Here is a 14,602-nt window from a genome sequence, read left to right as displayed (position 1 = left end):
GGGTGGTGGAGGCAGAGACCCTCATAGCATTTAGATGTGCACTTGCGATGTCAAGGCACACAAGACTATGGGTCAAGTGCTGGCAAATGGGATTAGAATACTTAGGTTGTTGTTTTTGAACAGCGCAGATGCGATGGGCTGAAAGGCCTTTTCTGCTGTAGACCTTTATGACTCAAGCCACCGATCAGTTACCCTCCCTCTTACCCAGCTGTTAGCTGTTGCCTGAGAAGAAAGGTAAAGCAGAATTTTTTTTCTTTTAATATAAATTTAGTGTACCCAATTCATTTTTTTCCAATTAAGGGGCAATTTAGTGTGTCCAATCCACCTAGCTTACTCAGCTTTGGGTTGTGGGGGTGAAACCCACGCAAACACGGAGAGAATGTGCAAACTCCACACGGACAGTGACCCAGAGCCGGGGTCGAACCTGGGACCTCGGCGCCATGAGGCAACAGGACTAACCCACTGCGCCACCATGCTGCCCTGTAAAGCAGAAAATGGCAGCAGAGTGACACAGTGGTTAGCGTTGCTGGCTCACACGGCAGGGGCCTGGGTACAATTCCGGCCTTGGATGACTGTCTGTGTGGAGTTTGCATGTTCTCACCGTGTCTGCGTGGGTTTCCTCCGGGTGCTCCGGTTTCCTCCCACAGTCCAAAGATGTGCGGGTTAGGTGGATTGGCCAAGCTAAATTGCCCCTTAGTGTTCAAAGATTAGGTTGGGTCGCAGGGATAGTGTGAGGGAGTGTGCCTACTTAGAGTGCTCCTTTGGAGGGTCGGTACAGACTCAATGGTCCAAATGGCCTCCTTTTGACGGTGTAGGGATTCTATGAAAGAAAAGTTGGCTGGGAGAAAAAGAATGACTTCTGCTTGTGTGTCAGGGATTGACGAAACTCATCCAATTGTCCGGCCCTGGAACTCTGCTTACCCAGGCTGACCAAAACACGCTGTAGAGCTTGGTAGGAGGACGTTTGAAGGTCAAACAGTGAAAGTTTATAATCAGTGCTATGCTGTGCTTCATGACGGATATTTTCAAATAAGGCAGATGCTCTGTAAAGCTGGAAAGGAAAGGAAATTTACTTTAATGAATATTATAAATAATCCATCACATGCAATGTTTTGTGCATCAGAACAGCCTTCAGTGGAGTGGACAAGCAAGCTTGTTTCATGAAGTAATTATGAACCCAACTTGTTCAGCACTGCGCAGAGTGACTCTTGGGAGTCCCTAAGCCAAGATTTCTAATGTTTGATGTCAGTATCACCATGTCCATTACTGCATGCGCATCATAAAATAGAAGCAATATTTGCTTACAGGTTACGTATTTCACTATTTTGACATAAAAATCTCAATTACATTCCAATGTTTTTTGTAATTACCTTCTTCCCTCTTTTGGGCCTCCGCTATGCTAACTTTAATTCTCCAGTTAAGTATAATTTTCCAAGACCGCTTTCACTGCTGCTTTGTAAGAGACTATTTGTAAGTGCAAAAGTCTAATCTGAAATGGGCCACTGCTATGGTTTTATTTTCCTTCCAATAGTGGCAAATCTTTGCTCAACAGCTTTGTGAGTATGGAACACAAGCAATCCATTTGTGTATTGCACATTGACTTCACAGAGTACTAAAGAACATTACAGCCCAGGAACTGGCCCTTCGGTCCACCAAGTCCAACCAGTAATGCAACTCCCCCACCCTTTCTGCTACCCCCTCTGTCTTGTCTAAAACATCAATATCCCAGAATGCTAAGCTGCCAGTCCTGTCCCTCCTTTAACCATGTCTCTGTAATAGCAACAATATCATAATTCCCCACATTAATCCAAGCTCTATGTTCATCTGCCTTGCCTGTTATACTTCTTGCATTGAAGCAAACGCACCGCAGACCTCCAGACCCACTGAAATTAGCGACTTCCTACTGCCTGCACTCCCTCTTAGCTATATTTGTCTTTGTCTCAAGCTTTTCCCCAGTCTCTACACTTGGTGGCCTACTGTGCCAGTCCCTCGGGTTCCCACACCCCGCCGTACTAGTTTAAACCCTGCTGAACCACATTAGCAAACCTAAAAGACATCCCAATGATCTACATATCTGAAGCCCTCCCCCCTACACCACTCTTTAGATACGTGTTCAACTGTAGTATTTCTCTGTTCCTAGCCTCAGTAGCACATGGCATGGGGAGTAATGCTGAAATGTCTACCCTAGAGGTCCTGATTTTTAGCTTGCTACCTAACTCCCTGTAATGTCTTTGCAGGACCTTGCTACTCTTTTTGCCTATGTCATTTGTACCAATGTGGATAATGATATCTGCCTGCTTGTCTTCCTGTTTCAGGATGTCCTGTACCCGCTCAGAGACATCCATGACCCTGGCACCAGGGAGGCAACACACCATCCTGGAGTCTCTTTTGCGACCACAGAAGCACCTATCTGTGCCCCTGACTATTGAATCCCCAATTAGTATTGCTGTATTATGCTTCCCCACCCTCCCCCTCCTCTGTACAGCAGGGCCAGCCATGGTGCCACCACTCTGGCTACTGCTGCGACTGTCGTCTGATGGTCCATCCCCCTCATCAGTATCCAAAAGGGCATAATGCACAACCTGTGAGCTGCAATTTATTCCATGCAGAGTGCTGCACATCCTGTGAATTATATATTGATTCTGTGCCGTGTAAAAGTAAAGTCGCCATAGTCCCAGATGGCCATAGGCTGCTTTTCCCTTTGGGGGGAGAGTTGACTGGCGGTGATTTAACCTGAGGATCACCACACCTCAAGCGAGGGGCAAAGTTGAGAAGACGGGGCCTTCATGAATAACCTCAGCCAGCACGGGAATTAAACCCGAGCTGTTGGCCACCGTCTGCATCACAAACCAGCTGTCCAGCCAGCTGAACTAAACCTGCAGTGTACTGCACATTGCAACACCCGGTGTACTGCAGTACCAATGTATCAAACCTCATTGCTCTTTATAACATCAAATAACCCATTCAAATAAATGAATCTGACTCCACTCCTCTCTAAATATACAGTAATCACTTGCTGTGTACAGTTGCTACTTGAAGCACTTGCAAAATATTTCCAGTGGTATTACTTGCATAAGCTGATTGCTTCACGCAACCATCAGCACTGGGGAGTATCATGAATTATTCCTGAAAGTATTCTTCCTTCCTTCAAGATGTGGAGATGCCGGCGTTGGACTGGGGTGGGCACTGTAAGAAGTCTTACAACACCAGGTTAAAGCCCAATAGGTTTGTTTCGAATCACTAGCTTTCGGAGCACAGCTCCTTCATCAGGTGAATCTCCTTACTGTGTCCTTCCTTTAACTCAAGGTTGCACTGTGCCAAAGGAATTATTTACTCAAATCCAAAAGGACATTACTGGAATATGAACACAATTCTTAGTTTTTGTCAGAATTATTCTTCACTAATTTTTAACTGATTTTCACCTGATTTGTTAATCAGTACAATTTCCTGATTGGAGGTCTTGTGGCACAGTGGATAGCACTACCTCTGAGTCCAAAGGCTCTGGATTCGAGTCCCATCCCAGGACTTGATGGGCGAGGAAGGTGTGTTCATAATGTGGCTAAACTGGTTGAACCAACAAACCCTTCCAACTGAGCTAGAGAGATTCGCAGTGGGTAGCACTGCTGCCTCACAGTGCCAGGAATTTGGGTTCAATTCCACCCTTGGGTGACTGTGCGAAGTTGGCACATTCTCCCCGTGTCTACGTGGGTTTCCTCTGGGTGCTCCGGTTTCCTCCCACAGTCCAAAGATGTACAGTTAGGTGGACTGGCCATGATAATTTGGCCGGTTGGTCCAAAGGTGTGTTGGTTAGGTTACGGGCATAGGGCAGGGGAGTGGGCCTTAATAGTCCTCTTTTGGAGGGTGGGTGCAGACTCAATTGGCCCAAAAGGATTCCTTCTGCACTGTAGGGATTCTATGATTTTATGGTCAGCTATATGATGCAAAGACAGATGCAAAGAAAGAAGCATCCGCCATCACTATCCAACATGTTAAAGTGCATGTTGCCACAGCAACTCAGACACCCCGAGTGACCTGTAACCCACCACCACAACCACAATTTCTGGGCATCTTAAAGATTGTTGTGAGCTTTATGAGATTTGCATGGTGCTTTGAGCAGATTGTGCCTGATGTTATCTATAGTGCTTTTATCCTGTATCATTAAATAAACAGAATACAATTTGTAAGTCTTCTAAAACCACTTGAGCATGAGATGTGACTGAGCAATAATAAATGGGCACAAACATTTTATTAGTTTTTTGGAGCACTGGACTTTCCTCTTCTTATTTCCACTAGACATTAACTTTTGATTAAATTTTACCAGCTTTTTTTTACAAAGTAACAAAAGATAGAAATGAAGGGTAATCGGGGACTTCTCAAAAAATAACACTCAAACGAATAGACCATCTTTGCTGCAAGGCACTTGTTTGATTTGATTCTCTCGGTGTCAGGTACCTGGTGTTGTGCTTCATCGAGGTTTCTACTGACCCACAGCGAAAGTCCCAGTCGATGTCTTATTTTAGCCTCCTCTTCTCTGCGGCCAAGCTGCTCTGCCAGCCTCAGTCCTGAGCAACAAAGATAAAGCCCACATGAGACACCACCAAGGCACTTACCCCAAGTACTAGTGGAAAAATTTAAATAGCGTTAGGAATTACAATAGAAAGCTGATTTTAAAATATGTCACAATCGCACCAGGGTAAATTCATACATGAAAGAAAATCAAAGGTTTACATTTCTGTAACAATTCACATTAACGTTTTTGAGCATTATGCAATGAAGAGAACAAGGGGAACCTAAACTGGCTCCTGTCGAGGAACATAACACAACTGAAATTTTGAATAGTCGTTTGGTAGTACAGAACTTGCTGAAAAAATACATTTTGATGAAACTTTTCATCTTGCACTCATCAGGACAATTCACAAGAAGACCAACGTCAGGGGTTGTCTTCTCAGACAATATACGGTTGTTGTTCCCCTGACATTGGTCGTCTTGTGAATTGTCCTGATCCAAGCAAGATGAAAAGCTTCGATGAAATGGGTTTTTTCGGCGATATTGACATATTTTAAATAGTTCAGACATTTTGGTTAAATGTTTCAGTTTCTGAAGGCTATTAAATTGAGCTCAGGCTATCTCACCCGAGCAATGACATCGCTATTTCAACCTATTTGCAACATCCCAAAAGAATTTCCTTTTTCACAGAGGGGTCTATAGAAGAAAGAAACAGGTCTGGCAAAGAGTGGAACTACAACCTTGCCAAAGATCATCTGCAGACCATCCCAGAGGAAACAGATGCCAGATGGAGCCAGGCCGTGACGTCCAAGAAGACCTAGCCAACCGAGTGATGAATTGATGAGCTCGTAATGTAGCATGCACAACGGAAACCAGTGTGAAAGTTTTGTGTGGGAATGTGGAGCTATGCAAGTGAATATCAGAGGGTTCTCATGGATGTACCTTGGAAACAGCAGAGACCATCAAGGGAAGTTGTGCATGCTGCTGCCTCAGCGAAAAACTGGCATTGATCAGTTATGTGAAAATGTCCTCACAAATCACATCGGCACTACAATACCTCCGTAAATGTGCCAAAAGGCTTTGGTGAATCCAAGGCCAGTGTGGAGAGTACTTTACTCTAAATTGCACCTAATCTGTGCTTTATTTGTTGAGTCACTAATGGTTTGGAGGTCTTGTTGCTCAGTGTTGGTGTCCCTGCCTCGGAGCCAGAAGTTCCAGATTCAAGTCCCACCCCAGGACTTGGTGGCCGAGGAAGCTGCGTTCAGAACAAGATCAAACAGATTGAGTGTCATCCTTCAAACCCTTCCAACACGGCAATGGCTAACGGTCAGAGCGGGAGAGACGCCTGGTCAGCCATGCTTGATATGGAGGGCGCCCCATAAGCTATAAGCCCTTGGCAACAGACTAGGAACCTGCTCTGGGAATTACTAGCTATGGAAACAGACAGTCTGCCTGAGTGCACCACTAGATGAGGGGAGAGAATGGGAATACTTGTTTAGAGAATAGAGAGTTTTGCATGGTTTCTTCAGTGACAGTAATGTTAAAATCAATGGGTGTTGCCTCAAATATCATAGTTTAATAGTGTCTTGGGAAAAAGAAGAGAGATGTTAAACATCATAAACCACAGTATATTGATGCAATGAAGCACATACCTTCCTGTAAATACATGACTGCCTGCGAGTAGTTCTGTAAGGCATGGTGTGTTCTCCCTAAGCTGCTGTATGCAATAGTTTTAGCCACCAAGTCATTCATCTGGGCAGCAATACTCAGGTGCTGCTCCTGATACATTACAGCTCGTTCATAATTTCCCAAAGATTCGTAAGTCAATCCCAGGTTCCCATAGGCACGACCCTGACATGTAGGGTTATTGGTTTCCTCCGCAATCTCTAAATCGAGCTGATGGTACTGTAGTGAAGTTTCATATTCTGTCATCTGCTGGTAAACACCGCCGAGACCACAGGCGGCATCGCTCTCCAGTATCCGATTCTTCATCTCTCTGGCAATGTTTAGTTGGCGCTCAAGGCAAGAAATTGCCTGTTCGTAGTTCCCTAGCTGGCTATGTAAGCTGCCAAGCTCCCCATATGCTTGCGCTTTGTTGGACGACTCTCCAAGTTCATGGGCTACCACCAACCTCTTTTCAAAGCACACCAGTGCTTGTTGCAAGTTCCCCATTGCCCTGTGCAAACAAACACATTCAGTTTATTCCAAGCATGGCAAACACTTTGCAAACTACATCTGGGATTATAGAAGAGTTTATACAAGGATTTTGAAATTGATTATTTTTTTGTAATTTGGAGTATTCTTTCCATTTCTGTTGCATCCACTCCACAATGAGACGGGAGATAGACAATTAAGTTTTTGACAATGGAGAGTGGGCAAAAAGGAGGCACAAAAAAATGCACAAGACGCATGAGAGATGTGAAAAAAAGCACACACACAGAAGAAATGATAAATGTACATGGGCCATGTAACATAAAAAATACATCAAATAATGTCAGAAAGTGTCTTCTGTTTGCCTATGTAAATGTTTATGTGTTTATAGCAAATAAACTTTTGCTTTGCTACAGCTAGCTCTGATAATATACCTTCTGCATTCCCAACTCATAAAACATGAAGCTGTAAACATATCAGACAACCAATTTCTTACTGACCCACTGAAACATTACTTCTTGAATTTCTGCAGAAATAACATCAGCACCATCTTTAAACTCCTGCTATCATATACGCCGTATTCCAAATATTGAATAGATTTAATAATTAGGCACTCAGTGCCCAAGACAAACGGCATTCAAAAAACACTCTTATGGTGCGTGACATCATCATGTGAAACTTAACGTGAAACGAAAGGCTTTCTATTGGGTAATCATTTTCTTCTATATCACAGGGAGAGGTACAAATGCATCTAATAAATCATAAAATGTTTACGGCACATTAATTCAGGGCTCTGTGAGATTCTTGCTTGCCTCCTCCTTGGTCTATTAAAAAGTCCTTAGCACAGACGAACTCCACCACAATCCAAAAATGTATTTATAGAATAGAATCCCTGCAGTGCAGTTGGAGGCCACTCGGCCCATTGAGTTTGCGTCAGTCCTATGAAAGAGCACCCTACCAAGGCCCAATCCCCCACCCTATCCCCGTAACCCCACCTAGGGGCAATTTAGCACGGCCAATCCACGTAGCCTGCACATCCTTTGGACCGTGGAGGAAATTGGAACACCTGGAGGAAACCCACGCAGACATGGTGAGAATGTGCAAACTCCACACAATCACCCGGGTCGGAATTGAACCCAGGTCTTTGGCTCTATGAGGCAGCAATGCTAACCACTGTGCCACCGTGCCGCCCCAATTTATCCGATAAGCCACTGAATAGCAATGAAATAATTCAGACAAGAGCAGCATGCAGGTGACCATTCTGTCTATCATTCCAATTGCATTTAAAAGCACGGTCAACTTTCTGTTTGATCCCTATTAACATCCATTGTTTTCCAGAATTTCTGAATAGCTTTTAAAGTTTGACAGAATTTCTAAAGCTGAGATAAAAATGATCCAGGAATACAAGTTAATGAAAAGTCATGGGTGTTTTTTCATGGGTGTATCTGTGTACGTAAATAATTCTCAGGGACAGAGCTACTTTTCTTTTTGAGAGTCGGACTCCCTCTTTGAATTATATTTAAATTTCCCATTTTCTGGATGACCCTTCATCCTTGTTTGCAGGGGGTTGGGATGTTAGTCAATCTTATGACTACAGAAATATGCTGGTGACATTAGCCATTTGTAGGTTTACACAGGCTTGAGTGTTTTTACGGTCTCAATCACCATTTTCATCATGCAAGTGCTAGGATTCTGGCAGACTGAGACTTACAATTGTAAACAGTGCTTCATTTCTGCTACCCAAGTGAGCTTCTAATCAGTGTCTCCCTCAAGTACCCAACAGGGTGGCACAGTAGCACAGTGGTTAGCATTGTTGCTTCACAGCGCCAGAGTCCCAGGTTTGATTCCCGGCTTGGGTCCCTGTCTCTGCGGGATCTGCACGTTCTCCCTGTGTCTGCGTGGGTTTCCTCCGGGTGCTCCGGTTTCCTCGTACAAGTCCCGAAAGACGTGTTTGCTAGGTGAATTGGACACTCTGAATTCTCCCTCAGTGTACCCGAACAGGCGCCGGAGTGTGGCGACTAGTGGATTTTCACAGTAACTTCATTGCAGTGTTAATGTAAGCCTACTTGTGACACTAATAAAAGATTATTATTGATTATTATTTAAATCCTACCACTCGGTGGCATGTTTTCAGTGCTTTTTTAATACTTTGTGTCACCTGGATGCGAATCATTAAGTGTACACCTAAAGCAAACATCAGCCCCACAAAAAGTCTTGTCAGATAGACACTGACTACAATACGTAGAGCACAGTGCAGCGTGGGCACTTGCTGATCAGCGAAGAGATTTCTGTGCAGCTTATGGCCTGAACTTAATGTGCCAAAATTGGAAAGAGAGTGAACAGAGTCTGGGGTATTACTGGAAGCTGCTCAGCTTCAATATGTTTTGCACATCTGGAGGTTATCAGAAGGTTGGGACAAATGAAAGGGAACGTAGTCCGGATTTCAGTTTGGTAAATTTAGTCTAAGAAGATCACTGCTCTTTGAACTTAATTGAGGATTAGCTCACGGCGAACACTTTGATATAAAATTCAATCATTCTACACCAGCAAGCACAGCCATGAATCATTTTGACCTTTTCTTTTAATAACAATTATTCAGTTACAGTTGGATACTCGATACTTTCCTCAAGCACTGCTTCACTCAGCACTATATCTTAATAATCATTTATAAATGCCAGTCAGCAAAGATTAATTCCTCAGCAGTGACTCAAGTAACTCACTGCATATTAACTGACGTCATGTATAGCAGCCATGTCATTCTTTGGTAAAATTGTATAAGTGATTTCTTCAATATTAAATGATCACTGTTATAGAACTGTTATACTGGAGAGAATGAGATAACCAACTGTGCCTGAAAGCTTTTGAATTTCTTACTTAAATTACAGAACTGCATCAATGCCACCAATACAAATAAATAGGCAGGTTTACAATAATAGGATGTGCAAGAATGATTCAGATCGCAGTCTCTGCTATCAGAACCCCAGTCAGTCACACTATGACAGGGCTGTTCTGTCATAGGACCAGTCAATTGATCACACAGCAACTCAAAGCTGTTGTGGTGTCAGTCGGTCACAGGACTGTACTCTCATGAGGTCGGTCAGTAAGTCGCGCAGTGACAGAACTGCACTATTGTGGGTCAGTCAGTCACAGCGACAACATGACACCATTATGGGTTAATCAGTCACAGTGACAGGGCTGCACTATTATAAAGTCAGTCAGTCTACTAACTTGTGACAGGGCTTCGTTGTTGAGGTGTATCCAGCGGTTACACGGCAATTGTGTCTGTATTACTGTGAGGGCAGTCAGTCACAAAATAAGACTGCATTGTACAAAAGCTCAAAACAATGGGCTGAATCTTCTGAGGAGTGGCAATCACAATCGGAGTGCCAACTGTTCCTAGTCACTTACCATAGAATCCACATTTCTCACCCAGATTCTCCACCTCCCCCCCACCCAAAGACCTACGGGGTTGGAGCAATCAGTCTCTCTGTGTGCCTCGCCAAATATGAGCTTCCCCGCTAAAGGGGCAGGAAGCCCGAGGACATTCATGATTGAGATCTGTATGAAGTCGGCCAGGTTTGGAACCAACCGGCTGGGATCTGAAGGGTTGGGGGCGGGAGAATGGTCTTGACATTGGGAGGGCAGTTAGTGGGTGGGATTTAGTTGGGAGATTGGGGGGTAGTCGGGAGGATGGAGAGGTAGTTATGGAGTCGGGAGTAAATTTAGTTGGGGGATAGTTGGGAGTGGGATGGAGGATGTAGTCGTGGGGGGAGAGTCAGGAGGGTAGTCAGCGAATTGGAGGGTGTAGTCAGGGCTTTAGGGTATAGCTGGAGGTTGGGGGATGTAGTCAAGAGGGTAATTGGAGGATATGGATGGGGATTTAGGGTGTAGTCAAGAAATTGGGGGATGTAGGCAGGCGTTTGGGGGGTAGGGATGGAGAAAGTAGTCGGGGGATTCAGGAGGGTAATCAGGGAATTGGGGGATGTTGCCATGGATTTAGGGGATAAATAGGCGTTCGGGAGGTGTAGTCAAGAAGTTGGGGGAATGGAGATAGTAGTTGGGGAGGCTATCAGGGGCTCGGAGTCATTGGTGGGGGAAGTAGTCAGTAGAATAGTTACCCATGAGTTAGTACTGGTTTTAATCCTTTGAATATTTCCTGGGTAACTATCCTGCGAAGCAAGTCGGAACCATCTGAAGTCTCTGACTTTAAATCATGTTTTCGGATGGTTCCTGGTGCAGACCAATTGCCCAATGGAAGTTGAAACTTCCCGAGCAATTCCCAGGAAGGCAATGATTGGGGAATTCTGACACATCTTCCAGGGACCTGCGGGGTATGACCATCTAGAGACCGAGAGGGCTGGGCCAATACATTTTAACAGTTAGTTCCCAAAATCAGTGCATTTGTTGGATCATATGTTACTTTGATCCTGTTGACTGTACTTTGCTCCACGCTCTGAGCTGTGTACAGCTGGACTGTGCAGCAATACAACCCCAATTGTTTTACTTCTTCCTGCTGGCTCCTTTGTTCAGGGTCTTCCCAGTAAAAATGGGCTCAGCTGGGAAATATTACTCAGTAGAATTACAAAATGCCAGTGCAATCAAGTTCTTCAAACAATGCATCCGCAGCTCACCATCTTTGCCCAGTAAATGCCTCCATTATGAATAGTGCTGTGCATGCAGGACTCTCGCTTTTTTCTTCTTCCTCTCAGTTACACATTGTAAAATAACCCAACTTCATGTTCACATGAGAAGTTTAAAGATTAATAGGTATGTCTGCACTGGATCTGCAACTACCAGTCTACCTTCTGATCCCTAGAAATGTCATGGGTTAAAATGTCCTTGGTTAGAAACTTTTAAATCAACTTGAATGGATGGAAATACAGAGACTGTGGTTTAATATTTTTAGGTTTTCAACTATTGACTATTGCTGTACAACCCAGTCAGGACTGTATGTTTAGCAGGATTGGTTATCTCGGTAATGACCCAATCCCGGACATGAGTATACAAGAGCTAAGCTTCCCTCCACATTTATCTTCTGTTAATGAGACTATTTTCTATGACAGGACCTGGCTCCAATCCACAGCAGCCAGCATCCCCACCCACATTCTGGAAGATGGGAGGCCAGCTCAGATAGCATTGGAAGAGCTGAGCCTGGAAGTAACAAAAGCCTTGATGACGGTTTCAAAAGCAGATAAACTGTAGAATGGGCAAAGGAGGACAACGCTATGGAGGTGGAAGTGGTCAGCCTTTGTGGTGGAGAAAATGTGTATGCAGAATTTCACATCAGAGTCAGGTAAGACGCCAAGGTGGTCAATTCTCTGGTACAGCCTGAACAGTGGCCAATGAAGGGAATGGAAGTGACGCATGGCATCATCCTGAAAGAAAAGATTGAACATGACGACATGAAGTAAAATGGAACTTCGTCCATTTAATCTCTTCTCCCTTTGCCAAGCTCACTTTCTAACATTCATCTTTTCCTTAGCAATGGAGCAATCAGTTAAAGCTGTGGATATTTCTATGGACATCGCGGATACCACTTTATTTGTAGGATCTTTCCTCCATGAATAACTTCTCTTGCAAGTTATAGCCTCTCACATCTATCTTACAGACAATGTAGCTGAGTGAAAAACCTAATAGTGTTGTTTGAGATCTGAAATTCCACGAATAATTACGAAGCAAATACTCAAGAGTTTTCCAGGCATACTTTGAACCACTCTTTCAGTTTTATTACTTTTATTTTGAAGGGCCAACTCGTGTAAGATCCTTAACAGTTACTAAGTGCTCTCCAGGATTAATTCTTCATTCGTGAACCCAGTAAAGAAGCATTTGCTGTCTAATTCATCATTTCAGATACTACAGCCAAGTTCAATCCTGGTCACATTCACACACTAAATCTCCAGTGTGGGCAAATCAGGAGTAGAAAACCCGAATGATTTGCATCTGCCTAGTCCAGGATTGGTGAATCTTGGGCCGAATTTTGTGCCCACCCCCATGGCAAATTTGATGGTGCGGGGAGGCATTTAATTGGGTCGGCAGGGCGTAAGGGGGAACCCTCGAACCTTCTCGCTTCCACCCCTCTCCTCAAGACCCCTCAGAGGATCTTAATTAATGCCCACTTAAGGGCCCCATTCTGCCACTGCTGGCAATAATCTATTGGCAAGCAGGATGTTTGCCATGCGGGAAACCATAGTGTGTTTTCTTGTGATAATGTTGCCCATGATCCCCACCCTGCTACTCCCCTCCTGCCATCACTCCCCTTGGGTCCCTCCTCGATCCGAGGCCTCAGCTGGGTGTCATTCCAGCAGCCACCATAGGGGCACTGCTGAGTGCAGTAGAACTGCTGGCCTCTGAGAGCCTCTGAAAGGCTGGCAGCTCTGAATAGGCAGAACCTCCACCCAGGATCCCACTGGCCTGTTAAATGTTTGAGTGGCGCAAGATGTGGCAGACATTCCCGAAAAGAGGCAACAATGGTGCATTGCCGGATCTCCAGTTGGAGACTGAGTCTGGGTTTGCTAACCTTCCAAGATTGGCTTGGAGTGTCCAGGAATTGAAGATCAATCTCCATGGCACTGCTGTGTGCATTATTGGAAAAATATCATTACAAATGATTCTTTTTTTGTCATTTTCTTTGCGATCTTTTCCTTACCAGATATAAAAATCTTGAAATGGGAGAAAAAAGATTGCTTGGCTGACAATCAAGCATTATCCAATTGGGTAATGGGTCTTTTTGTTTTCTAATTAGCATTGGAAGTAAGTACGTCACAAGAATGGCTGACTAATGGCTGGAGAATGGGGAAAGTTCATGTGGTCAAACCTCCAGGAATATATTTAATTGCTGTTGGCAATCCTAGCCAGAACCCCTTCGCCTCCAAACCCCCCCAGGCAAAGGAGAATCCAAAGAGCTTCTACAAATACATAATGGGCAAAAGAGTAACGAGGGAGAGAGTAGGGCCTCTTCAGGATCTACAAGGTCAGCTATGTGCGAATCCACAAGAGATGGGTGAGATCTTAAATGAATAATTTGCATTGGTATTTACTGTTCGGAAAGGCATGAATGGGGAAATAAATAGTGATGTTTTGAGGAGTGTACATATTATGGAGGAGGTACTGGAAGTCTTAAAGCTCATCAAGGTAGATAAATCCCTGGGACCTGATGGAATGTATCCCAGGCTGTTGTGGGAGGCTAGGGAGGAAATTACTGGTCCCCTAGCAAAGATATTTGAAGCGTCAATGACCACAGGTGAGGTGCCTGAAAATTGGAGGGTAGACAATGTTGTGCCTTTGTTTAAGAAGGGCCGCAGGGAAAAGCCTGGGAACTACAGACCGGTGAGCCTAATGTCTGTGTTGGGTAAGTTGCTAGAAGGTATTCTGAGAGACAGGATTTACAGGCACTTAGAGAAGCAAGGACTAATTAGGGACAGTCAGCATGGCTTTGAGTGGAAAAATCATGCCTCACGGATTTGATTGAGTTTTTTGAAGGGGTAATCAAGAAGATAGATGAGGACAGTGCAGTCGACATTGTCTACATGGGCTTTCGCAAGGGCTTTGACAAGGTACCGCATGGTAGGTTGTTGCATAAGATTAAATCTCATGGGACCCAGGGTGAGATAGCCAATTGGATACAAAATTGGCTGGACGACAGAAGACAGGTGGTTGTAGAGGGTTGTTTTTCAAACTGGAGGTCTGTGACCAGAGGTGTGCCTCAGGGATCAGTGTTGGGTCCATTGATATTTGTTATTTATATTAATGATTTGGATGAGAATTTAGGAGGCATGGTTAGTAAGTTTGCAGATGACACCAAGATTATTGGCATAGTGGACAGTGAAGAAGGTTATCTAGAATTGCAACGGGTTGTTGATCAATTGGGCCAGTGGGCTGATGAACGGCAGATGGAGATACTTTAGATAAATATGAGATGATGCATTTTGGTAGATCGAATCAGGCC

At 44.3% G+C, this 14,602-nt stretch overlaps 1 protein-coding gene across 6 annotated transcripts in view; it reads right to left on the bottom strand.

The window, feature by feature from the left end:
• ttc28 (tetratricopeptide repeat domain 28) overlaps window positions 1–14,602 on the bottom strand; it is a 1,212,158-nt gene that overhangs the window by 282,262 nt on the left and 915,294 nt on the right. For all 6 annotated transcript variants that reach the window (XM_072489716.1, XM_072489732.1, XM_072489724.1 and 3 more), the window contains 3 exons: window positions 6,159–6,682; window positions 4,453–4,562; window positions 922–1,051 (listed from right to left, as the gene is read on the bottom strand). In XM_072489716.1, coding sequence (XP_072345817.1) covers window positions 922–1,051; window positions 4,453–4,562; window positions 6,159–6,682 — 764 coding nt within the window. The remainder of the gene's footprint in view (window positions 1–921; window positions 1,052–4,452; window positions 4,563–6,158; window positions 6,683–14,602) is intronic.

This window comes from Scyliorhinus torazame, chromosome 1 (assembly GCF_047496885.1).
Source record: "Scyliorhinus torazame isolate Kashiwa2021f chromosome 1, sScyTor2.1, whole genome shotgun sequence".
Lineage (NCBI taxonomy): Eukaryota > Metazoa > Chordata > Chondrichthyes > Carcharhiniformes > Scyliorhinidae > Scyliorhinus > Scyliorhinus torazame.
This window is presented reverse-complemented; position numbering and strand designations above follow the sequence as displayed.